The 25062-nt window shown below is 37.1% G+C and overlaps 4 protein-coding genes and 1 long non-coding RNA gene across 6 annotated transcripts; 2 read left to right on the top strand and 3 right to left on the bottom strand.

Moving 5' to 3' along the window:
• Positions 1-582: 582 nt before the first annotated feature.
• Positions 583-6896, bottom strand: LOC104266249 (adhesion G-protein coupled receptor G7-like). Its single transcript, XM_018813923.2, has 9 exons — positions 6752-6896; positions 6058-6243; positions 5330-5518; positions 3611-4102; positions 3491-3547; positions 2570-3258; positions 2079-2310; positions 1231-1728; positions 583-1011 (listed from the first exon to the last, which is right to left on the bottom strand). The coding sequence occupies exons 1-9, from the start codon at positions 6795-6797 to the stop codon at positions 635-637; spliced, it is 2766 nt and encodes a 921-aa protein (XP_018669468.2). The 5' UTR covers positions 6798-6896; the 3' UTR covers positions 583-634.
• Positions 6897-8120: 1224 nt separating this feature from the next.
• LOC100182169 (protein cornichon homolog 1-like) lies at positions 8121-11168 on the bottom strand. 2 transcript variants are annotated; one of them, XM_026836887.1, is made up of 6 exons: positions 10933-11168; positions 10550-10618; positions 10147-10259; positions 9625-9768; positions 9267-9277; positions 8121-8590 (listed from the first exon to the last, which is right to left on the bottom strand). In XM_026836887.1, exons 1-6 carry the CDS (start codon positions 11053-11055, stop codon positions 8586-8588), a joined length of 465 nt encoding a protein of 154 aa, XP_026692688.1. In that variant the 5' UTR covers positions 11056-11168; the 3' UTR covers positions 8121-8585. The 2 variants fall into 2 exon arrangements, with proteins under 2 accessions (XP_026692688.1, XP_002128475.2); XM_002128439.5 differs by lacking the exon at positions 9267-9277 and having other exon boundaries at positions 10933-11167.
• A 4778-nt stretch (positions 11169-15946) lies between these two features.
• On the top strand, positions 15947-17317 carry LOC113474719. Its single transcript, XR_003396406.1, has 3 exons — positions 15947-16077; positions 16363-16426; positions 16642-17317. It is a non-coding gene; the product is annotated as an uncharacterized LOC113474719 (long non-coding RNA).
• A 371-nt stretch (positions 17318-17688) lies between these two features.
• On the top strand, positions 17689-21315 carry LOC100184539 (coiled-coil domain-containing protein 42 homolog). The gene is made up of 7 exons (XM_002128423.4): positions 17689-17843; positions 18139-18244; positions 18590-18780; positions 19042-19213; positions 19533-19721; positions 20190-20324; positions 20701-21315. Exons 1-7 carry the CDS (start codon positions 17788-17790, stop codon positions 20776-20778), a joined length of 927 nt encoding a protein of 308 aa, XP_002128459.1. The 5' UTR covers positions 17689-17787; the 3' UTR covers positions 20779-21315.
• Positions 21245-25048, bottom strand: LOC100179832 (RING finger protein 215-like). Its single transcript, XM_002128329.4, has 7 exons — positions 24720-25048; positions 24123-24189; positions 23577-23710; positions 23046-23189; positions 22357-22587; positions 21725-21980; positions 21245-21363 (listed from the first exon to the last, which is right to left on the bottom strand). Exons 1-7 carry the CDS (start codon positions 24969-24971, stop codon positions 21335-21337), a joined length of 1113 nt encoding a protein of 370 aa, XP_002128365.1. The 5' UTR covers positions 24972-25048; the 3' UTR covers positions 21245-21334.
• Between the last annotated feature and the right edge of the window lie 14 nt (positions 25049-25062).

Genomic DNA, 25062 nt, shown 5'->3' with positions numbered 1-25062 from the left:
CAAATACCTCATACCTGCTATAACGTTATTCGATGTCCACATTTTACTTATGCCTACAAAGCATAACATAGGCAGCCTTAACAACTACAAAACTCCACGACCGTTTAAACCTAACTCTGTGAGCAGGTGATGCAACCTTACATATAAATTACATCATCAATATTACATTTTATAGGCACTAAACCCAACAACACGTATCGGTATTGCACCACAGTTACACGGGATGTGTGAACACGTTGCGCAATTTGAGCATTTTCCCGCCCAAAATTTAAACACAGACATCTTATACTTTATTAGTTTGCTGTTTTACGTTGTGGGGACAAACAGTTTAAACAAATCGGTATTACCTAATTTTTTGTACAATCGTGCTCTTTGCAAAATGTACGCATATTTTGTTCTAATGATTAGTGCTAATAGGCACCAAACGTACTTATTATATCTAAATATATATTAGTATTATTTTTGAATATGTTACATGTCGCAGATATAATCCATATATAAACATGTTTACATACATACATAGTCCGTACTGCAGACCAAGCACTTTAGCACGGCATAGCCTACAAAATACATAACACAACTCATTGCATATGGTGTTTTCATTCCGAAATATGACGTACAAAAGCAAATATCTTTAATCAAAATTCCGTCTTCTGTAAGTCCCTTGCACTGATATATGCATCCCAAGAACCAAGTTGTCAGTTTTATCCGGCTTCTTCTTAACCGACATGGTACCAGTTTTTGTTATTTCGCTCGATTTTCTGGACCGTATCGGGTTAAGAGACGAAACAGTTAGTTTGAATTTCGTCTTCGAGTCATCGCCTTGTGAAAATACACTGCGTTCTTGTCGGAATTGGCTCTGAGCTTGTGCTTTGTTATATTCGTTCTTTAACGCCGCACGCACGTCTGAACTGAACACACAGTACAAGAGAAACACGAAAACTCCCTGCAGACCGTTCAAAATGCTACTTATGTACATGAATGTGATGGACACTTCAATGTGCTCAATGCCTGTAAAGAAAAATAAATAAAAATGTTTATTTTATTCTCGCATGTCGGGTCAATGACAATCGTTATAACATAAGTTTTTTTTCATACACCTTCTGCCCGCTGACAAGTTACCATGTATGTAACTTTGAGAATGACTTTTTAACCCCGGGTCGTTGGAGCGCCCTATATTGAATAGAAATATTCCGCAAAAAAAGCAATATATTGACAACGTTAACTTACCCACGAGGAACCCAACTATCCACGGTATTCCGAGTATCGGGAAAAGCACGAACATTGCCTTGAACGCAGCAACTGTATGTGTTAAGGTCGCCCCATCCATGGCCGCAGTGTTCCCCCGAGTATTATTACTCGGTTTCATCTCCTCGGTTCTTTTACTCATCATATACACGAAGTACGCCATCCTCATCACGATTACAAAGTTTATCAAAAGAATAGTTGCGACAGGTATCACGAGGGCCCCGATCATGACCCCGGATCCCGGCTTCACTGTGCATCGGTTATACCTCCTTGCAAGAGGGTCAATCAAATAATCGGGGTTGTCCTCCATATATGATCCCATTGAAAATCCGATAGCAACAGCTATGATAACGATGAGACACGGCGTCCCCCACCCTATAGCGCTCCTAGCGGTGATCTGCCACGCGCATAGTTTATGCAAACTTCCATTCTCGAGTGTTTTCCAAACCAACGTCACGCCTTCAATTAATCCCCACATCGCTGGAAATAAATGGGGACGAATTAGTTATGAATAAAACGCGTCGATATACCGGGATATATTGGCGCCGTGGCACAGTTTACTTACAGGCCGTATGCCTATAGCTTAGGCTTATGGCTAGGAGTTGCCACCATTGTTGGCGTCTGTATGCTTAGTGAAAGTACTAAAGGGTTGGTCGTCTCCGCCATACACAGAAAACAATTACCTACAAAGTTACATACGTGGTAACCCATAAGCGGGCATGAGGTGTATAAAACAGAACACACGCGTTATAACAATTGTATGGTTGTCCCGCCATGCGAGGATAAAAACATTCACTCAAATATAATCAACTTATAAATGCAGTGTTCACCTGATGCGAGTAGAAACAGATGAATGAGAATTGCCGCCATTTCACAAAGTCTGAAGTTGAACATTACCGCGTCATGAAGCAGTGTGAATATATGGAGCAACAAGAGAGCAATCGTTAAATTAATCTGAACGATGGTTCGGTCGCTACGAATCTTCTTTTTCGCAACACATAGAATGACAAGAGTTACGAACAAACAAATGACCGACATTGCTTCGGTGACGAACGATATTATCTGGAATGCAAGGAAGGTATTGACACTTATGTAGCGCACTGTACGTGGTTGTATTATATTCTATTCTATATGGGTTAGGTCCCACAGAGAGGCACGCCATGGGACCTGGGATTTAAGCCAGAGTTTGCCTATCACCCCAAACCCAGTATGCTACAACCCATTAGTGCTAACTCCTGCTTAAATTTAAATTCAACGCCATGTCTCGCTGTATGACATCACCCATTAAAATATAATGCGCGTGTATGACGTCATAACTCACCTTCACAGCGCCGGGCACCTTGTATGACGTCACAGACAATAAAACAGCGAACGGAGTCGAATGGTTGCACGAACATTGGTGATAATTCATCAGTATTGATGGCTGGTTATGACAGCCAAGCTCCGAGAATGCGCCGGTTTTATAATCAATGTATCTACAGTTATATTCCACACGTTTAGTGTTTCGAGTCCCAGAGAACGCACTGGGTGCTATCTCCGGCCGGTACACTGTTCGTGCCGTATCGTCCTTTGAAAGGTTAAAGTTAAATTCGACTGCTGCTTGCAATAACGAAGCTTGTAGAGTAAGCGCTGTGATCGTTATAATGGTTGGGTTGTCTATTACATGGTTGGTGGTGTGTAGGTTCGAACTTGGTGGAGAAGCTTCGAGAAGAAACTGCAAGTTCGCTTTGTCTTCCTTTATTTGGCTTGAAACGGTAATGAATGTCTCGGTGTCATTTATTCCAACTGGTTTTAACCGGTTTAAGTTGGTTTGGCTGAATTGTATGAAAGGAACGGTCTCGTTATACGACGAGCTCTCTTTGGCTGTGGATCTGCGAATCTGTATTTCCACCCGGGGGTTCCCCGAATCCGGTACCTGCGATGTACTGCTGAGAGCGATTTTAATTGACCGCTGTTCGGCGCTCTGGAGCAACTTCACGGTTTCCATTCCAGAGATCGGAGGTAAAGGATCTGTGATGTGAATAAAATATTTCAAAATTGTATTTAAACAAAAAACAACTTTATTTGTTTCCTTGATTACGGTAGCAATGATTTAGAAATATTTAAAACGAAAAGACAGGATATATAGCGACAAAACAACAGTTGTTAAAACACGCTTACAGTTAAAACATATTTACATTTAACTGAAAAATAAGCGTGGTCGCTACACATAGCAGACAAACTAGCCATAAACCATTAATACCTGTCGTGTTCGTTGCGTTCGTTGTTGAGGCTACAGAAGTTGAAACCAACGTTGTTTCTGTTGATAAATATGTTGTTTATATGTTGAGGAAATGTATATATGGGTTGAATAATGTTTTACCCGTTTGTGTTGTAGCTAATTCCGTTGTAGGAGAATCCGTTGTTGGCATTTGTGTTGTGGCACCTTCTGTTGTAGATAGTTCTGTTGTGGGAGTTTCCGTTGTAGGTGATTGTGTTGTAGATATTAGTTCTGTTGTCATTTGTTTTGTTGTAGGAAGTTCCGTTGTAGAATATTCGGTTGTTGGCAGTTCTGTCGTTTGTAGTTCTAATTCTGTTGTGGGACTTTCTGTTGTAGATAGTTCAGTCGTAAATATTGCTGTTGTGTGTATTGTTGTTGTCGAGATCTGAGGCCTTGGGGTTACAATGCCGTTTACGTTTCTCGTCGCGTTCGTTGTAACTTCTTGTGTTGTCGTAACTCCTGTGCTTTGTATGTTTGCGTTTGTATAAGCTGTTGTTGTTGTGTCTGTTACTTCAGTTGTGGAAAAATACATTGTTGTCGCTGTTGTTTCCCCGGTGTTTATATTCTGTGGGGTTGTAGTGTCGGGAGGGACTTCTGTTCGGAAAAATTTGTAAGTTTGGAAAGTGAACACTAAATATATAGTAGGGGGGTGAAGATGGGACAACTTTTCATTTTATTTCTCGTCCCATTTGGTAAAAAACACAAAGAACATTTAAAGAATTATAAAACCGTATTCTCACGACTCCCATAGACCGTTGTTAATGTTGAAAAAACGATCAGGATATTTGAATGTTATGTGTTAAAGGTGTTCAATCTTACCCCACTCTGCTATGTATAAAATAATTCTGTAAATGTTCTTTGTTTACTACCAAATAAGAAAAAAAAAAACAGAATGAAAACATGAACTATCTTAACTCACTGTAATATATAAGCGTAACATATATATATATCTATACGTTATTCTATATGAGTTAATCCTACACCACAAACACGTAGCATAACCATAGATGTTTAGATATCTATGGCATAACAGTCGTCATACAACGTACAAACGTTATCAAAACAATGTTAATTGCACGCAGATAATCCATGAGTTGTCCCTATGGTATATTCATACTTGGGGGAATATTATGGAACGTGTGGTTAGGTGGTAAAGGTGAATCATGAACTGTGTATTTAGAGGATATGACAAGACAGGTGTAACTCATACAACTCTGAATCATACACGCAATACATTGGAGAAATCGAATAAATATTGACAATATATTTAAAACTGCATGAGTCGTGTCTTTACGCACATTTTGTAAAGTTTAAAACCATATGATAAAAAAAACAACAAAAAATAATCACTCACAAAGTTACATACGTGGTAACTCGTAAGTGAGCACGAGGTGTATGAAACAAAACACCCATGTATGTTATAACGACTGTCGTTTTCCGCTTATAATGAGTTACATTCGCTCATTCAAAGTAAAATAGAAATATGACATAACTCGATGCAATTAATCATCATTTTAATAAAATTGGATTGTAGTGAATGAATGAAACTCGTTATAACATGTGTATTCTATTGCCCGCTTACACGTTTACGTATGTTACTTTGTGGGGGAACAAATGTAACTTATTTAACTTCGCATGGCACAGCAACGACATTCCTTATAAAACGGATCTGTTTCATACACCTCGTTCCCACTTACAAGTTACCACGTATGTAACTTATTTATCCTCGCATGGCGGGGAAACGACAGTCGTTATAACACGGGTGTTCGGTTTCATACACCTTGTGCCCGCTTCCAAGTCACAAACAAACAAACCCCCCACCTTTTCTACAAATAAAGAATTCCTCCATCCCACATTCTTGTTGATGCCATTGAGACACACCGTTGTTAACACTCAGTTGAATGCAATAATAATCGTAGAAAAATAAATCGTGGGTTACTGAAGCGAAGTTGGTGTAACCTCTTGCGGTTCCATCCAACCACATTTGTTGCCCGAATATCTGGACCATACCTAAAATGAATGAATGAATAAATGTAACTTACTTTGTTCTCGCGTGGCCGGAAAACGACAGTCGTTATCACACGGGTTTAACACCTCGTCCCGGCTTACGGGTTACCATGTATGTTACTTTGTGGGTGATTATTTTTTTAATGGATTTTTTTTCATTTTTTTATTTATTGCTGGTAACTTGGACAACCCATCAGTGACCACTTGGTTGAAGCAATTACCGTTAACTTTCCCAAGGACGCATACGCCCACAATGGTAGCAGCGTCGAGCGTTGAACTCTGAGTTACAGGCAGGCGCGCTAACCACTAACCCACGGCGCCGGACTGAAAAAAAGTATTTTGCTGCTAATTCCCCTTTCTTCGCTGCTTTTTTTTATTTCATATTTATATCGTATATATGCGAAATAGATAAATAAAGATAAAGTAGGTTAGGGTGAAATGGGACACTTGTGCTTAAGTGTCCCATCACCCCCAAGTACTGTGTTATGTTATGACCCGCGGCATAAATAGTTTAAGCAACTATACTGTATAGTTCTTCCTACCTATCCAATACGTGGCTGTCGTCGTATTCCCAACCAACGTAACGATATATGATTCCTCCACAGCAGAGTGAATTGAAGCCAAATGCATTTGGATGCTTCTACAGTGAGCTTGCGCTGCTCGGAAAGTATTTTTCTGGTTCACGACTTGAAAAGTGTTTGTCGCTGATACGAGCATCGAGGTACAACCTGGAATGCAAAAGCGGGAATTTGAATGAATGAAACTAACTTATCTTCACATGGCGGGGCAACTACAGTCGTTATAACACGGGTGTTTTATTTCATACACCTCCTGCCCGCTTACAAGTTACCACGTATGTAACTTATTTATCCTCGCATGGTGGGACAACGACGGTCGTTATAACACAGGTGTTCTGTTTTATACACCTCCTGCCCGCTTACAAGTTACCACGTATGTAACTTATTTATCCTCGCATGGCGGGGCAACGACGGTCGTTATAACACGGGTGTTCTGTTTCATACAACACCCCGAAGACAGCCACTATGTAAAACCTGGCTCTTTGAAACAGCTTTCTACCCGTAGCAGATTTTAACGAGTGTCGTTTTGCTGCTTATTTTCTTCTCTTCGTTACTTTAACTAATTTATTCTTCGCTATCGTATTTAAAGAGAAAAATAAAATTTACGTCGCGCTATTACATATTGTGACTCATTTTTTCCCCATAATTAAATACTTACATAAAACTTGCATCAAAAGATAAAACCGAACATTTTTCCCAAACATGCTGACACTTTTATCCTGAACCTGCTGCTGTGTTTAGAAAGTTGATGTAATCACATAACGTAGATTGTAATTGTGAGACATATAGATCAACGTGCTAAGCGTGGCCTACACAATATCGTCTACGTAGGCCTACGTAAACAATGCACGTCTGTTACGTAATTCCCCACAGCCGAATCATTTTACGCGGAAGTTTTTGTTTAGTTTTTTTTCGAAAACCTTTACGAGTTTACGTTGTATAAACTACAAAGTAGTATGTTTGTAGGTGTGCGTCATTTAATTTTAGGTTAATGTTGTTACCAGGCAAAATATATAGTAAATTGGGGGAAGATGGGACACCCTATCTTTCTATTTTCTCGTCCCATTTGGTGGTAAACAAAAAATATTTCAAGAATTATAAAACCGTATCCTCACGACTCCCATAGGCCGTTGTCAATTGTTTAAAACACGACAGGATATTTGGATATTGTGTGCTAAAGGTGTCCCATCTTCCCCACTCCACTGTATCTTTAAAATTGATCCTGCTGGTGCAGCAAAATTAACTCTTGCCGTACTGTAGACTAGGTAGAGGGGAAATGTTGGGGTAAGATGACTCACGTTTCCAGTCCCCCTTAACGTCCCATTTGGTAAAAAGCATTGACAGTTTTTAAACCAAGAGGCCGACGAACAATGCGATTGGTTGGGATATGGTTGTAACTTATTTATCCTTGCATGGTGGGGCACCAAAGATTGTTATAACGCAGGTGTTCTGTTCCATACACCTCGTGCCCGCATATTAGTTACCACGTATGTAACTTTGTGGCTGATCGTTTTTTGGTAAATTTATGCTAGACGTAAGAGGCTATACGTGGTATATCGGTTCTATTATTTTTGGGAGGTGTCGGTTTAACAGCACGAAACTACGAAGACAATTGAGTCGCTTCGTGGTGTGAATTATTACGTCACTATACACTGTATACAACCGCTTGAATTCTAAAAACATTTCAACAATCCGGGTTTCGTCACCTTGTGTAAGTAGAATAAGGTTCCTCTGAAGTCAAACAAAAGTTCCGTGAAAAAAAAGTAATAAGAAACTAAGCGTGTCTGGTGTATAAGAAGACACCAATGTTTCAGTAGGGTGGGGGAAGATGGGACACCTTTTTATTCTATTTTCTCGTCACATTTGGTAGCAAACAAAGAAAATTCAATAAATCATAGAACTGTATCCTCCCGACTCCCATATACCATTGTTAATTGTTTAAAACACGATCTAAATATTTGGTTATTATGTGCTAAAGGTGTCCCATCTTCCCCCACCCTACTATATAACACAGTAAGCAAGAGACGTACATGGCAAATTGATTTTATTTCTGACACGCCAGCATAATCCTTATACAACGCGCACAAACTAAATTACAATGATATAAACTGCAGCCGGAACGTGTAAAACATAAATGCTTCAATATTTAATATTAAATCTCATGGTCCAGCTTGAATGTGAAATCATATAAATATTGTTGGTGTAATTTGTATGTGTTTTACACTGTGGCTCCATCAGGTTAAGATTACATGCTAATGCATTATAAACGTGACTGCCAAACATTGAAGTACCGATAGTTAATAATATGATAAGATTAGCACATGGGTAAACACTTGAATAGATGTTTCAGAAACTTTTGGTTTTCTGCCCCAAATATAAAGATTGTCTGTGTTGCAGCTTCTGGCACAAATGGTTGAATCGTTCCCAAAAATTCATAAATTATCCATTTTTTTTCTTTTCCCTCGAAACTCAATATGTCACCAGAACATAAATCATCCTGTGTGTGAAAAAGGGAAAAGAAAGTTGATGAAAAGTGGTTAAATATGAATATGGACAGTAAATAGTAAAATAATTGAACTTGTTATAAATGTAACTACTAATTTATAAGAATAAAGTATTGAAGTAATTAATGAAGGAAATGTATAACATGACTCTATTCTATTCTGTATAGGTGAGGTCCGTGAGGACTTGGGATTTAGACAAGACTTGGTCCCTTACCCTAAAAATAGGACTATATTAATATCGAATGGGGTAATGGGCCAAGTCTGGCCTAAAACTTTGGGGTAATGGGCCAAGTCTGGCCTAAAAAAGGTTCTATGGCATACCATTCTGTAGGACCTCACCCATATAGAATACAAAACAAAGTAACAAAGATTATAATAATGCACAAATTGGCAGAAAGCAATGTTAAAATAGCACTGTAATGACAATCCTCATACATCATATGCATACCAATATTAACCAAGGTATGTAACTTCATATGCATGCTTATATGTGATATAATGTAACATCAAAACTTGGGGGGTTGCAAACTTAAAACAGTTCATGTTAAATGAATAACTTTTGGAACAAAACCATTTTAACCAGACATGCAAAACACCCGAAAAACTAAACATGAAATGAGCTACGGTGCAAAAAAAATCCAACCTATTAAAATAAACCCAGTGACATACCTGCAAAACACCTATAGGCAGCATATAAAGTATTTGGAATTAGAAACATTGAAAAGGTAATTTATCATACAACCACTATATATATATATATATATATGCAACATATTGAAAAAATTCAACTAGAAATATTGAACAGGTGAAGCACTTGTATATTCTGTTACTGTCAGGTGTATTATAAGTGTGAAAGATATCTTCTGGCAATTGTTTGTTTTGCAAATGACGATTTTTTGTCTGCCATACGGCAAGCCACATCATTAGGGTTTGCTGTTAAGTGTCTTTCCAAAGACACATATACCCACAAAGGGCCAAAATGGCAGGTCAAAAACTTATCTAAAAATTCATATTGTTTATAACTAACCTGTACAAATAGTAGAAGAATGAAAGAAGATAGAAAGCCAGTTTTCCCCAGCCCTCTTTCATGCAGTAAGACAATATATCAGCATTCATGATGGTGGTGGGGTCGTATAAACCGGGGCCGGACATCACAGGACGCTTGCTGTATCTGTGGTTGGAGGGTTAAGGTTAATGGTCAAGTAAATAAAACTAAAAGGATTGGAGGGGATGGTGAAGTTAGGACAATTAGGGTATTTTTGTTAGTTTTAAAGCTCGTAGCTGCTACTATTGTTGGCGTATGTGTTTGAGCAAGACACTTAGCGGACATTAATCTAACCCAGTGGTCACTAATGGTTTGACCAGCCGTCTAAAATAAATTGCAACACTGTAGAAACTCATGGTATGTAAAAAGATTAAGACAACTTTATAACTCGCTGAAATGCACATCACATTCCTATTCTATATGGGGGGGATTCCACAATGGGGCATTTCCAAGTACTTGGGTATATTCAAGAGTTGGCCCAATACTCGTAACTACACGACTTACCGGTATACATTGTAAGCTATTAACGGCAGATTAAGGAGAACCGTTAGCCATTCAAACGCCCATAGAAACAATAAGTTGTAGAAAACGTGGATTGCATATTCTGGTAAGACCAACTGAAATCAACATGGTGTTAAAGTTGTAGGCAAAAAATTAATAGGCTATTTTATATGGGTGAGGTCAGGTCATGCGACCTGGCAGTTAGGCCAGAGTTGACCCATTATCCCAACATTGTATATGCACATTCTATTATATATGGGTGAGGTTCTACAGTGAGGCATGCCATGAGGACCTGGGGTTTAGGCCAGAGTTGGCACATTATCCTGAAGGATTTACCTTTAAAAGACTCTTTTTTATGAATGCCTGATTTTAACAGTTAATCTGTTAGGTATCTAAGGTAACATACCGGGTTCAAACTATTGCATTGGTCAATTGGGTTTTTGTAATCGGTTTTCAACTCGTCAAACGCAATTATCTGTGTAAATAAACATTTTGTTATGTGTTTCTGTAGTAAAATTATAATCTACAAATATATTTCTATAATAGGCTAAATCAAATTAAAACATCTTATTTTTATTCAACCGGAAGATTACAGAAAATAAAACACTAAAAGGAATTCACAACAAAACGAACAAGATAAGAAAAAACAAATGAAAAAAGACGACACAGACAAAAAATAACTTAACTTTTGGACAGTGTGTAAAAGTTAATTATTATAAACTTAACTCTCTAATTAGTTGAGAGTTATAAGCTTATATATAAGTAACCAAAGATAGAATTCATAAATACCTGCCATATTGCAAAGAATATTAGAAAAGCAGTTAATACTAAGGCTAATATATAACAGAACGCAGCAAATGTGAAAGCCATTTTATAATCTGTGTCTACAGGAATATCCTTTCTATAAAACATGACATAATGTTAACTTTAAAAATGCAAGAATTTAACAATTATTTTAACTTCCAAAATCACTGTAAATAGTTTTAATTTTAAAGCAAAACGCTTGAAAATGAAGACAATAAGACAATTGTGTCTCATATGGGCTGTAAATGAATGTATTGAAACTGGCCAGAAAATCTACGTTTTATAAACTTTAAACTTAAGACTACAGTTTATATAGCAGTGCCAGTATATACACTGTATGTCATAAAATATATACAAAAACCAGACATATAGTTTTACACATATAAGCATAAACGTAGAACAATTAGATACAGCTAAAATACAAGCATATACAATAAGCTAACGTATCTTCCCGAAACTGACTTTATTTTTAACAGCTACGGTTATAAAACAGAATCGAAACGTATTAAACATTTTACAGTGTACACGTGTATTCTGCCGCGTAGTAACACAACAACACGAGGGGTACGACACGTATAGCAGCCTATCATGTTCCTATTTCATCCTAACCGGCGCATTTAGTAAAATTCCAACTATTGGTGCATCACGTAGACATTCCATGCAATGTGAATACCTTGCGTGTTTTAAGTTAAAAGTTACCAAAACTTTAACACACGGCATAAATTACACAGCATATAAGAAGTATTAAAAAAATTCACAATTTTTAACCATAAACAAGTTAAATCAACCGAATTATTTGGCTTTTAAAACACACGAAGTTTTGAAGGGGATTAAAAAAGTTCATGGCGCCACAGGGTTAACTTTATCACGTGACCGATACGCATGTGATTTCCGTATATTTTGCCGGGTACGTTTAAATCGATTAATTAGCCTATTTTTTTGTAACTTGTGATACAAAAGCACACGCTATAAAGTTTTTGGCCTGTATATCAAAATATGCAGCGTTTTTGTTAAAAACACGGCCGGAAAACATAGGGTATTATGCGCTAACGGTATTCTTCTTATCCCCTTTAAAGGGGCAAAACCATTAAGTATAACAATTATATCTTCAGACCAATTTTCCCATGGTTTTCCGATAACGTTTACATATACAAACAACACCTCAAGAAAATGCCTGTCCTAATAAACAATGACGTCACTCAGGATTTTTGCTTCCAAGCGCTTTTTACGTCGTAAGTGCGCGTGGCGTCGTTTCTTCCGAAAAGTAATCAACGTTTTTTTCTGCTTGCTGTGGCTTAAAGTTAAAGTATCAAAACGAGGCTAGTACAGTACATCGTATTACTTTGACGCGCGTGGTACTATATTGCAGTTAACCAGTATTTTGTTTTTACTTTTTATCCGCAGGTATATATGTTGTTATACTATAGTATGTTATATGTTATATTGTATAGCAATAATATGTACGATTTAGCCAAGTGTATATTTTACTTGTTTTGTTTTACATTCGTTAGCAAGGTTTTGTATGCCATAGTTTGAAGACTATGTTATATTCTATATGAGTTTAATTGTTGGAAATACTCGACACGCGTTGTACCTGTTTATTTGACAGGTTATTTGTTTACAAGACACGCTTTTATATTAGATGCTATATTGTATAGCATTGTTATGATATACACGACGAGCGTTTTGAACTTATTTTGTGGTCAAAAGTTATTTACAGGAATATATGGTTGTGTTTCAGGACTATACGTTATACATATATATGCTATTTAATATTATGTATGGTTTGCACAACGGGCGTACTGGACTGATTGTCCGTTAGCTGCGTATTGCATTACAGGACTATACTATATTTTAATATATACATGCTATTATACTGTATACATAGCATATACTGCGTATGATATAGCGGCGCCGCGTATGTGACATATTTTTAGTGGACTCTTATTTACAGAATTGTTGTTGTTAAATATTAAAAATCTGTGCTCGAAGCGCAGTCAACTGCTACCTGTACTTGTGATTAAACGTATATAGCAGTATTTTGTTTGATTTACACGAACGTGTATTCGACTTATATCTCTAATTGTCTATTTGTTTGCAAGGCTTTATGTTGCACAAGTTACACCGTATGTGATGCTCACAGCGCGTGTTGGTCTTATTTTCAGTTACCAATTTATTGCAGGCCTAATTATACTAAACGCTATATTATATAGCAGGCGCGCGTTGTACTTATTATTAACATTTGTTTTCAGGGCTATATATTGTATATATTATACAACACATTATTTCAGCCTCTTATTTGTTTATTTGCTATGTTGAATCGAATGAAACTTACTTTATGTTGTATACGATTTGCAGCAGAGCGCGTTAAACTTATTTTATTTGACCTTAAGTGTTATACTGGGCTACATCACTTGTTACAAGTGAAGTTATATATAAGATTCTATATTGCATATAGCGTTATTGTGATGATATACACGACGCGCGTCGAACTTGTTTATATTTTATAGTTTGTTTTCAGGACTTCTATAAATTATATTTCTTTTATGACTATATTTAGGCTATTTTATATGCTCCGTATATAGTGCATACGATACTGTGTGGATTCACACAAACGCGCTTATTCTGTTTTGGGCAATAATGCATTGCTTATTGTACAAACTAACTACGTCATCTATGCTACGTCATCTATGCTACGTCATCATGCGCATTGACCCATTGGGTTATGGGACACTTACAGGTTTACAATAAAATATAATGGCGGTGTTATAACGATTGTTGGTGCCACACGAGGATAACCAGGCCGAAAGCTTCGTATTTTGAGCTTGTTGTCCTTGTTTTCGTTCTCTTTTCTCATCTCTCTGTCGAATGGGGCTTGTTTTGGATGTGTTGTCATTTGGGACCCATTTCATTTATTGTCTTTCGGGACACATTGCAAAGAATGTTCTAAGCAGTTATTTTGTGGAACCAGCGATTTGTGAAATCATTTACTTCATAGTTACAGGCTTTAGTTTAAACCGCAGACAAAATACTGGAAATATAGATAAAATGGGAATTTTTGAAAATCTCGGACATTTTGGAAAAATGTGAAAAATTGAAAGAATTGCCGCCAAAGTTGACAATACTAAATAACTGTTGTAATATATCATGTTCACTGTATATCTGCACGCGTTTTTAGTTAGCTTTTCACTTAACGTAGTTTAATTTACCATTAAATTTACTATTATTTATTGACCTTACAATATTATAACATTAGCTTTACAGCTTACAGGTTTACAATGATCAAGGAAACCACCGAAATAATTGCAACGCCAACGGATATAGAATACCAAAGGATTAAAGAAATCCAATGGATGGGAACATTTTAATATTGAACATTTAGCCAAAATCAGCAAACTGCGAACTATAACCGCACGGTGGCGGTACGGGTACAAACTTTTAAAATACGTGATAATTGTCACTGTATATTCTTGCACTTCTCGTGATGTTAAACGTTTAGCTTTATCTTAAGTTATTGATTATTATATTATATATCACTATAGATTATCTAAGTACACATATATATTAATACAAGTAATTACTCATGTATTACTATATTAAAATATATATATTTACAATAAAAATATATTTACATTAATTTAAACATTAACCAAACTCTCTCTTTCTTTTTCTTCCATTTTCTCTCTTAAGGTCTTTGTCTCCACCGACGTCATCAACCTTTTACGTCATTAAAGTCGACGTCACACCACCCACGAGAAGTCTCAACCAATCACGGGCAAGTAAACTTAAATGAAACGTCTTACATGGTCTTTAATCGACAGTCGTTGTACCACGGGTGTTCTGTTTCTTACACCTTGTGCTTGCCTACAATTTACCACGTATGTAACTTTGTGGGTGATTGTTGTATGTATAGCTAACAATTTGGACAACCCATTAGTGACCACTCGGTTGGAGCAATTACCGATATGTGTGCTACCTAAAGCTAAATACGCCGACAATGTTTTTTTTATAAATTTTCACGTTGATCTACAGATTGGGGATCTGAGGTTTCACCGACCAATGACGGGTAAGAGTAGTCTTGTATACTGATGGCTGAACCCCGGACCATTATAAATCTTTTATCCGCGGTTCAACTGAAACTATAACGTTCCCCATTGTTTACCTATAGCCTACCCTTAAACGTTGAATTATTCTGACTTATTTTATGTTGTTGTAGCTGGCAGTTCGTTCTACGCATTGATAATCTTGAATATTAACATTCTATGTCAAGGTGTAATCTAAGTTTACCTTTGCTGCAGAATCTACTTACCGTGGAACTGGAACCGTTTTGTAATGACGACATGATGACGTTACGATGATCGAATAAAGAGAAAGCTACGTGCCCATAGGGGCGAAGAGGAGTGGAACACCATTAGCTTCAGAACAAGACTGTTGTGAACTAGCCGCATGGTGGCGGTAGAACTGCAATAAGCTTGAAATATTTGACGCCCACTGTAATCTTGCACTTGTATTTTGTATTATGGTTGTGTTTGGTTGCGTATCAAAGTTTTGTTTGTATGTATGTGTGAGTATGTTTTAGTTGTATGTGTCTGCGTTTGTTTGGTTGTTTGTGCGTTTGTTTGGTTGTGCTTGTTTCTCTGTTTGTATGATCCAGTGTTTTCGTGTTGGGGTATGGGGTGTCTGATGGGGTAGTTTAACCTATCATATATATTAGCATAACTTAATTAGAATGAATTAAAGACCATACTATTCTTTATTAAATACTACATAACATTACTAAGGGTCTGGCCAACCCATAACTATATTTGAGAATAAACTTAACAAACTTAAATACAACTCATTTATTGAGTTGTTCTAATTTAACCAACATCTTCCCTTTTTTCTTTACTATCTCTTTTCTCACTCTTTGGTTCTCTCTCATCCGGCCCAGGTGAACGGTGGCCGGCCACCTACGTCATCGACCAGCTACGTCACGGATTTGTCTTACCTAACCACAAGTAAGACGATACGAAGTGAAAATCGGCCTCGATTTTAATTTTGTTTGTCCACAGATTGGTTCCATACGTCACAATGTATGACGTCACCACACATGACGTCACTAAAGATCTGAACGTTTAGATCCAATCACAGGTAACAAAAACATGATATAAAAATAAGAGTAAACAAACAGCGGCATTAATATTAAGCTGTATTAATAAGAATGCGTTACAGCACTCTGGGGTAAGGCACAATTTTAAATATCCTGATTTTATAAGTTTTTGAATGTTCTTTGTTACTATACTACTATAAATGGGACAAGAAAATATAATGAAAAGGTGTCCCGTCTTAACCCACTCTACTATATATCCATACCCTTATACGTAAAACTTATATTTAAACATTATGTTAAGGATTTAAACTTTACTTTACACGCAGCATATGTGGCTGTGTTTGAGGAGGAATGGCGCGCATGCGCACTGCGTTCTACCCATTAGTTTGGGTAAGTTAAAAATGAGAAATAATCACCTTTAAGGTAACGTGTGTGGTAACTTGTATAAGCGAGTACAAGGTGTATGAAGCAGAACACCTGTGTCATAACGAATGTCGCGAGGATAAACAAGTTGCATTCATTTATTCATTCATTCATTCACTATTATATGTGCAAATGATTTAATATGGTTACCCGACCAATTAGTTATTTGTTTTCATCCCCAGGTTGTCGTCACTTCTAGCCCAGTGTAGGCGCGGTTTAGCCGTGCATTTGGTCTTGCAGCAAGGCCATAGTTCGCTCCTGTTCCTTTAACGTTAATATCCCTTTACCATCTAACCCCCTTATCCTATTAACCGCGTTAGACACATTCCCAGCACTGTCACACGAATGTTTAGCTTGCCGTGGTAAATCAGTTAACGAGTCAGTTTAGTTATGACGACATGATGACGTCACGTTGACAATGAACGAAACAAGAAGACGCCACATGCCCATAGGGGTACAGGGGAATGTAACCGGGTCCTGCAGACGGAGAGGACGAAGGGGAGTGGATGGAACACAAGCTTCAGAACCAGTACGGTACAAATGGTAGTACTGGTACAAGGTGATGTCCAACATAGGCGGCCATGGGCGCGTGGCATTTTTTAGGGGCGTCGCACTTTGTTGTATTATTTTTGTCGCTGGTTACCCACCATGTGGTCCCCCTTTTGGGTCCCAGATGGTGGGGTACCAGTAACGCGCTAGGCTAAACAACGCACGCACGCACTCGCACGCACGCGCTCGCAAATACGCGCCGGAAGATTAAAGACGAAGAATAAAAGCAGAGACAAAGACAAAACTCCATCGTCCAATCCAAGAAGCAAAGGTATCCTACCCACACAGGGGGTTCATTAATTAACTTAATTTATTATTAACATTGTATTAAAACAGCCCATACACAAACAACACAAATTGCCCATAGTGGTTCGGGCAAACCTTTTCCATTGCAATTCGCTGGTACCTTGTCGTGGTGCAGTGGCTTTAAAACCAAACCCAGCGTATAACTACATAACACAATAGATATTACACGACTATAGTTTGCTGACATTTCTTTTTAAAAAATATAAAGAGTCCAGAATGTAAATAAGTTGTCACTTGGGTAGTTGGCTTTTAACAGTAGTTGCTGTTGGCAACAATAAGCGAAGCCATGTTTTATGATTACCGGATAATTTTCTTCTGTCTTTTGATCGATTTTGCTACAACTTTTGTAATAACTGCACTCAATTTAATGAAACACAAAAGTTACAGTATTTATTAAATTTAATTTTTAAGATAAAATTTAGGGGTTTTGATATTTTTTAGTCGTTTAATTTTGGTTAGACTAAAAAAACAAAATGACGGTAAATTTAGAAGACTATTTTCGAAGTACTTTTGAAGACAAATTATTGGTGTAAGTGTTTTTGTGTGCATTACTAAAATTTTCTTTCTGGTAGACACTAGACACCATAAATGCAATAAAAAACAAATAAACTGTGGTTTAGCAGTTAAACAAAACAAGTACATTATATTTGTAAACAAAATGAAGCTTCATACAGTATACATATATACACTTGAATGTTCAAATATATAACCAGGTTGAACATTTCAAGTTACATTACTGGTTACATTGCCTATGGCTCAGCCGACAGCTTGTGAGAATTATACATGTTACATTCATTTAACTACTTTACTATCACCATAAACAGGAAGATGCCGGAACGAGAGGACGACCATCTTACCCCGGCCACAAGGTTGTTGGAGAAACGACGGGAAATGGCAGAAGTTGAACAAGCTCTTACCGCTCAGAAAGAGGTAAATTTGGTTTCATGTTGAAGAATAGGTATGTATTGCCACATGTAACTTTGTGGGTGATCGTATATCTGTATGGCTGATAGTTTGGACAACCTATTAGTGTACACTTGGTTGGAGCAATGTTAAACCAACATAACAGTTTGTGGAAAGCAATCAAATTCCTATACTATTGTTGCCACAGGGCATATTAATACTTAGGTAAATATTACTTCTGGTAAATAAGTAAACTTTATCTTTTCGTCCAGATAAAACATAAGTAAACGAATAAATAACTCTTTTTGTAACATAATTTAAATTTTACATTAAAAATTTTATGTAACAAAAACTATTTTCTCTTTTTTCCAGGAGTTCCAGATGAAGATGGAAAGTTTGCAGCAGAGGAGGGAAGAGTTGGAGAGGAAGGAGCATCAGCTGAAGGAGTCACTGCTCAAGTTCGATAAATTCCTGAAGGAAAACGACTCGAAGCGAGCAAGAGCGATTAAAAAAGCTCATGATGAACGAGAATTGAGACGGGGAAAAGAAAAAGACATCGAAAGGTTGTTGTTGGTTTCCTTGTAATCACTGCTATGTTAGGGCTTGTAGTATCTTAAGTACATTGCTTCTTAAATAGTTTTAATTTGTTAAAATTCCACTTTTGTTTTTGTTTATTTGACTCTCACTCAATTTTGAGATCGCCATGGATTCTTTCCAACACATGTTAAAGTACTTTGTTTAAATGACTCGAAGCATTTAATATAAAACTAAATCACCTCAAACTTTGATATAAAAAACTAAACCTTTGAAACCTCCAACCACAGACTACAGGAAGACATTGAACGATTGAGCAAAGAAAGAGAGCGATATCAGAAGAAACTTGAAAAGAATTCAATCTTCCAGAAATACATGGAGCGCGTCCAAGAATCCACCGATGAGTTTAGTGAGATACGCGAGATAATTGGCAGATATGACACCCTGGTTGCCACCCATGTTGTAAGTTAGCATTGCTTGTTGAAGTGAATGTTGAAAAAATGTAATTGAATTCGGTGAGTTGTTTAAATTGTCAGTGATAAAGAAAACATTTGTCCCACATGGTAACTCTTAGGCAGGCATAAGTTGTATGAAACAAAACACTTGTGTTATAACCACTGTTGTTGCCCCAACATGTGAGGATAAATAAGTTACACGTAAGTGGGCACAATGTGTATAAAACAGAACACCCATGTTATAACGACTGTTGTTCCCCCTGACTGTTGGTCATTCATTCAAAATTTCATAGGAAACACTGACATGACCCATTATTTGTTAATAGGATCTCATGAAAAGAGATTTAAAAAACCAAGATGCGATTGAGGAAGAAAAAGGGAGACTTGTAAAGTTTACCGAAGAGAAAAGCAACGAGATATTGTATTACAACAACCAACTTGCCCAAATGCAAACTAGGTTGGACCAAGCTCAAAGTAAAGCTGTGAAATGGGAAAGCAAGTGGACGCACATACAAGTATGTTGGATGCTTTTGTGTGGGTTAAGTACTATAGGGGGTGAAGTTTAGAACTTTGGGTTTTGGTCTTTTATATGGTTAAGGTACATTAGCAAAGCATGTCATGGTATCTGGGATTCAAAAGTTTCACCTAATGTTTGGGTATTCTATATAGTTTAATGGTTAGTTTCTATATGTGTGAGGTTATGTAGCAAGACATGTCAGTTTTGCACTTTTCTACTTATACATTTGAGGACATAAACTAAATGACTTATGTAATGGTACATACCAGTTATAATTAAATATGATGTTAATAGGTGTAGCGACCAAGCTTACTTTCTTCCAACAAATTGTAAATATGTTTTTAACTGTGAGCGTGTTTTAACAACTGTTGTTTTGTCGCTATTTCCTGTCTTTTGGTTTAAAATATTTCTAAATCTTCGCTACCGTAATCGAAGAACCAAATAAAAGTTATTATTAAAACAACAGAACACGGCTGCAAAGAAAACGTTACTTCTGGGCCAAATCAAGATTGCGACTCTCAACTTGTTTCAATTGGTCAATAAACATCTTAAACAGCAAGCCACCGTGCCTATTGAGAATACCTCGTTACAACTTGATAAGGTAAGCTTTGCCAACAGGTATAAAACTTACTTAACCTCACATGGCGGGCAACAACAGTCGTTATAACACGGGTGTTCTGTTTCATACACCTCATGCCCGGCTACAAGTTACCATGTATGTAACCAACTTATTCTCGCAAAGCTGGTATCGACATTCATTAAAACAGGGGTGTTTTGTTTCATACACCTCATGTCCGGCTACAAGTTACCATGTATGTAACCAACTTATCCTCGCAAAGCTGGCATCGACATTCATTAAAACAGGGGTGTTTTGTTTCATACACCTCATGTCCGCTTACAAGTTAAACCCATTGATTTTATAATTTGTTAATAACATTGTCCTAATATCAACCCCTCTAAAATAACTTGTGTTCCAGATTCAAATGTTTATTCAAGATTTAAGCCAAATCACGACTGAAATTAAACGAGTTGAAGCTGCTGGTCAAGTTGCTTGAAATCATTCCATATCTTGCTTTATTATTGATATCATTATAACATGAATGTATCATAGTGAGACGATTATCTAACTTCAAGCATATTTGTTCCCCCTAATGTTTTGTATATGAGTATTACAAGTACAGGGTAAGTGGTACAAACCTAGTATTTTGTATAATTGGTGAAGAAACTTCGCTGATCAAACTGCCTTATATTTGATTCAATTTAAAGCGACAAATTAATTGCAAACTTTGAAACGATTTACCTATCTTTCCAGCTAACTGGCAGATTGAGTTAAATTCCACGCTTTTCCAATTAAACAATCTGTTTTCTTTTCTGGTGAAAATCTGCTTTTACCAGATGTAATCTTTGGTGATCTTACTTTGTCCTTTCATAAGCTAACTTTTGTTTCCATCGAGTGGATGCCATAACTTACTGTAGGACCTCACCCATATAGAATTCTCATATAGTTAGCCACACCAGAGGAACGGTTAATAAAATTTATTGCGCAACTTAAACTATGAGGAACGCAGCAAATAAAATAATAAAATATTTGATGAAAAGTAAACTTGTTCATCATTGCCCAACACCAGTTAATATGTTGCCTGTGAATTAAAGGTATTGTTAGTAAACATTAATGTTTGTGTTAAGGTTACTATATATAACTTGGTCAGACGCTTAACAAAAAAACAAGAAATAATGACCCACAAAGTTACATACATGGTACTCGGGATGTGTATGAAACAGAATACCCGTGTTATAATGACTGAGGTTGCCCATCATGTGAGAATAAATAAGTTACAAACGAGGTAACTCGTAAGCGGATACAAGGTGTATGAAACGTGTTATAACAACGGTCGTTGCCCCACCACGTGAGGATACGTGGTAACTTGTAATCAGGCATGGAGTGTATGAAACACTTTTATCCAGCCATGTAAATATAAGTTAAATTCATCAACCTCTTACCTAATATATCGAACTTGCACAGCGGACACGTGCGGCGTGTCAACAACCACGGGTCAATGCAACCAACATGGAAGCGATGTTTGCACGGAAGTACTCGCAACCGCTGAAGTGAATAATATTTATCGAGACAAATCGCACAGCGTTCCGGTTGGTTGGTTTCATTGCACGCCTCATCGAGTTTACGACGGTTCCGATTTCGATAAATTTGGATTTTTAATCTTTGGACAGCAGTGTCCGTCATTTCACGCAAGGATACCTGGTGGGGTGTGATTGTTTTTAGAGTTTAGTAATTTTCAATGGTACGAAATTTTGTGTCTGACTGAGACCTGAATGGCCATCCTGGGTGCTGGGGTAATGGGCCAAGTCTGGTCTACATCCCAGGTCCCATGGCGTGCCTCACTGTAGGACCTCACTCATATAGAATAGAATGGACATATACAATGTTAGGGTAATGGGCCAAATCTGGTCTAAATCCCAGGTCCTAAAAAACCCACAAAGAATAAAACAAAATGTTTAGTAATAACGTAAAACCAATAAAACTAGAGTAAACACAGACGATACCCAGCACTTTAACTTAGGATATTTAAAACCGCATTTGTAGAGTGGCTTATATAAACACACTTGATACCTACATCCTGGTAAGTGTAGTACGGCAAGTCTGAATGAAACACGACCCAACCTATCTTGAAGAAGAAGAACAAACATATAGAAACGCTGATAAAGAACAAGGCATTCCACTGCTCATGTTTCACCAGTATTGGGTGTTGTTTGTCTCCAATACAAACCATGCCCTGCCACTCGTTGTATGATCCTGCAGTGGATCTACCGCATACTGACCATAATGTGAGCGTTCCTATGCTGTCCTGTGTGGGTGGGGGGGTTGGTTATGTGGGGTATAATGGATTGCTACTACCATGGTTATAGTCGATTAGGCATGACTTCTGGTTGGTTTGGTCATTTATTTTCTTGTGGGTGGGAACTTGAGTGACTTATTCATGGTTGCCACTCCCATGCCCACAGTTGAGTTGCTGGAGCTATTGTAGTGTGTGGATAAGCAGACATGACTTTTGGTTGGTTTGGTCATTTATATCCTTGTGGGTGGGAACTTGAGTGACTTATTCATGGTTGCCACTCCCATGCCCACAGTTGAGTTGCTGGAGCTATTGTAGTGTGTGGATAAGCAGACATGACTTTTGGTTGGTTTGGTCATTTATATCCTCATGGGTGGAAACTTGAGTGACTTATCCATGGTTGCCACTCCTATGCCCACAGACCCACAGTCCATCACACCATATATACCCTATCTAATACCTCAACCTACCACTGCAGTGTAGAAACTTGTCTTGGTTTGAATCTTCGCATAAAGTTGATTATATTGAAGTTTAAACAACTGAAGCAACTTTGTCACATTCTCCATCCCCTTGATGAAGATGATCGGCTTGGGGAATATATGGGGACCGTCTAACTGGAAGGAAAAGGTTTGTAAGTATGACATGCTGTTATGTTGTTGGTTTATTCTTATTCTTAGTAAAAGTGCAGCAAAGTTAAAACGGGATTAATTGTTTTTTTTGTCAAAAAAGTGATCAAAATGCCATGTTGTGACTGTGTCACACTATATATATTATTGTTTAAGACTTATATATGTAAGCAATTGTAGATAATAGAGGTGTAGAAAGGATTGGATTAAACATAGATAATGAATTATTTGTTATTCCTTATCTAAGTCCCTTGGTATTGTGTTTATATTTGTATGTGGGCTTAATACTGAAGTTTCCCTAATAGTTTATTTGTATTGAAATGGTAGGACAATAATAAAATATGATTATATGTAAGAGAAATGTTTACTTGGTACCTTCTTAATTGCTGCCACGTTTTGAATTGCAATAATGAGCGCAGATGCCCCAAGTAGGAAAGCATGCTTCACTTGTTCAATTATCGAGTTGTTGTTGTTTGGTTTACGATTCCCTCTGTTGTCAGTTGGTTGTTCTGTGTGTATGTATGCTTGTCAACATATATTATATTGATGTAAACCACTATGCCACACATCCTCATTAGAAGTGATGATAATGGTTAATGTCACTTTACCATCACAACATACAGACCATAGCGTTTATTCTTTATTGTGCATTTGGTTACTTTATTTCTGTACTGTTTGGACCTTTGTTTTACTTGACATTTTTTAATTTCTGACATCACTAAAGATTATTTTAGTTTTTAAACCGAAACGTTTAAAAATGATGACAATAGGGCTATCGTCATATATATGGTCTGTTCTTTTGTTTTACAGCATAACTTTGGTTTTATTTAAATAAAGCTAATTTCCCCCATTTCGTTTCATATGTTTGTTTCAAAACTGATGTTAAAGTATCACAACCTTCCAACACTAACCAATCCAAACCTTGATCAACAATGACGGCGATCCATTTCTGTTTCTTGTCTTCAATTTGCAACTGGTTTCCATTCATCTGCGATCACGATGAGCATAAAGTTTTATTTCATGGGTTGTGGGTGGTTGTGTATAAAATCAAATGAATGTTATTTTGTATCCTCTCGGGGCAATGACAGTCGTTATAACACAGGTGTTCTACTTTATACGAACCCGCTTACAAGTTACCATGTATGTAACTTTGTTTATCCTCGCATTGCAGGGCAACAACAGCCATCATAAAAACTGTCCTGTTTAGCTGTTTTACAGCTTGTGAAGCTCATACGGCCAAAATGGTAACAGCACTAAGCATTGAACCTGGTGTGTTCTGGTTAAGAGAAGTGACTTATTGATAGATGTCACTACTATTACTTACCATGGTGGTCTGTTATAGTAATTAGCCCAATTAACAGATTCACTAAATGCCTTGGTCCTGACTTTTTATAGCCAACAACTTAACTTATTTTTCATTTTATTTAACCTAGATTTCACACACAAATATTACAGCACATAAAAACCTTGAAACTTTATTATTCTACAAACAGTAAAACAATTCTATTGTTTTATTACCTGAATTAATTTTAAATTCCCTTCAGCAAATTCGTTTAAAGCAGATTTTGCGAACGTCCCTTCAAGCAGCATCGGTAAAATATTATCTTTTCCATTTTGCGAAACGCCGTTCGCTATTTTTGCGCCGTTTTCGATCGAAATTGACAAAAATGCAACAATTTCGTTGTTTACTTCAATAAAACTAACGTTACAATTGCCTAAACTTGCTAAAGAAAGCAGTAAAACTGCCACAACCATCGTATTCCAACCCATACCGATGGTTGCACACAGATCCACGACCAGAACTCGCACGAGGTGCTGCAAACTTGTAAACAACGAATGTTTTGAAACTTTTTTTGATGTG

Source organism: Ciona intestinalis, chromosome 11 (genome assembly GCF_000224145.3).
Source record: "Ciona intestinalis chromosome 11, KH, whole genome shotgun sequence".
Classification (NCBI taxonomy): Eukaryota; Metazoa; Chordata; class Ascidiacea; order Phlebobranchia; family Cionidae; genus Ciona; species Ciona intestinalis.
Note: the sequence above shows the minus strand (reverse complement) of the source record. Positions and strands in the feature narration are given on the sequence as shown.

What these genes read in the sequence shown, in the direction of transcription:
- LOC104266249 (XM_018813923.2), bottom strand. Translation starts at nt 6,797, where the DNA reads ATGTTTGGGAAAAATGTTCGGTTTTATCTTTTGATGCAAGTTTTAT. An exon ending in AGGTGCCCGGCGCTGTGAAG is followed by an intron (nt 2,311 to 2,569) that starts GTGAGTTATGAC and finishes CTTGCATTCCAG; the next exon opens with ATAATATCGTTCGTCACCGA. An exon ending in GATAGTTGGGTTCCTCGTGG is followed by an intron (nt 1,012 to 1,230) that starts GTAAGTTAACGT and finishes TTTTCTTTACAG; the next exon opens with GCATTGAGCACATTGAAGTG.
- LOC100182169 (XM_002128439.5), bottom strand. Translation starts at nt 11,055, where the DNA reads ATGTTTTATAGAAAGGATATTCCTGTAGACACAGATTATAAAATGGCT. An exon ending in AATGCAATAGTTTGAACCCG is followed by an intron (nt 10,260 to 10,549) that starts GTATGTTACCTT and finishes TGTTGATTTCAG; the next exon opens with TTGGTCTTACCAGAATATGC. An exon ending in ATAGCTTACAATGTATACCG is followed by an intron (nt 9,769 to 10,146) that starts GTAAGTCGTGTA and finishes CTCCAACCACAG; the next exon opens with ATACAGCAAGCGTCCTGTGA.
- LOC100184539 (XM_002128423.4), top strand. Translation starts at nt 17,788, where the DNA reads ATGACGGTAAATTTAGAAGACTATTTTCGAAGTACTTTTGAAGACAAA. An exon ending in GCAAGTGGACGCACATACAA is followed by an intron (nt 19,722 to 20,189) that starts GTATGTTGGATG and finishes TTAAAACAACAG; the next exon opens with AACACGGCTGCAAAGAAAAC. An exon ending in CCTCGTTACAACTTGATAAG is followed by an intron (nt 20,325 to 20,700) that starts GTAAGCTTTGCC and finishes CTTGTGTTCCAG; the next exon opens with ATTCAAATGTTTATTCAAGA.
- LOC100179832 (XM_002128329.4), bottom strand. Translation starts at nt 24,971, where the DNA reads ATGGGTTGGAATACGATGGTTGTGGCAGTTTTACTGCTTTCTTTAGCA. An exon ending in CAAGTTTCTACACTGCAGTG is followed by an intron (nt 22,588 to 23,045) that starts GTAGGTTGAGGT and finishes CCACCCACACAG; the next exon opens with GACAGCATAGGAACGCTCAC. An exon ending in CGTACTACACTTACCAGGAT is followed by an intron (nt 21,981 to 22,356) that starts GTAGGTATCAAG and finishes ACACCCCACCAG; the next exon opens with GTATCCTTGCGTGAAATGAC.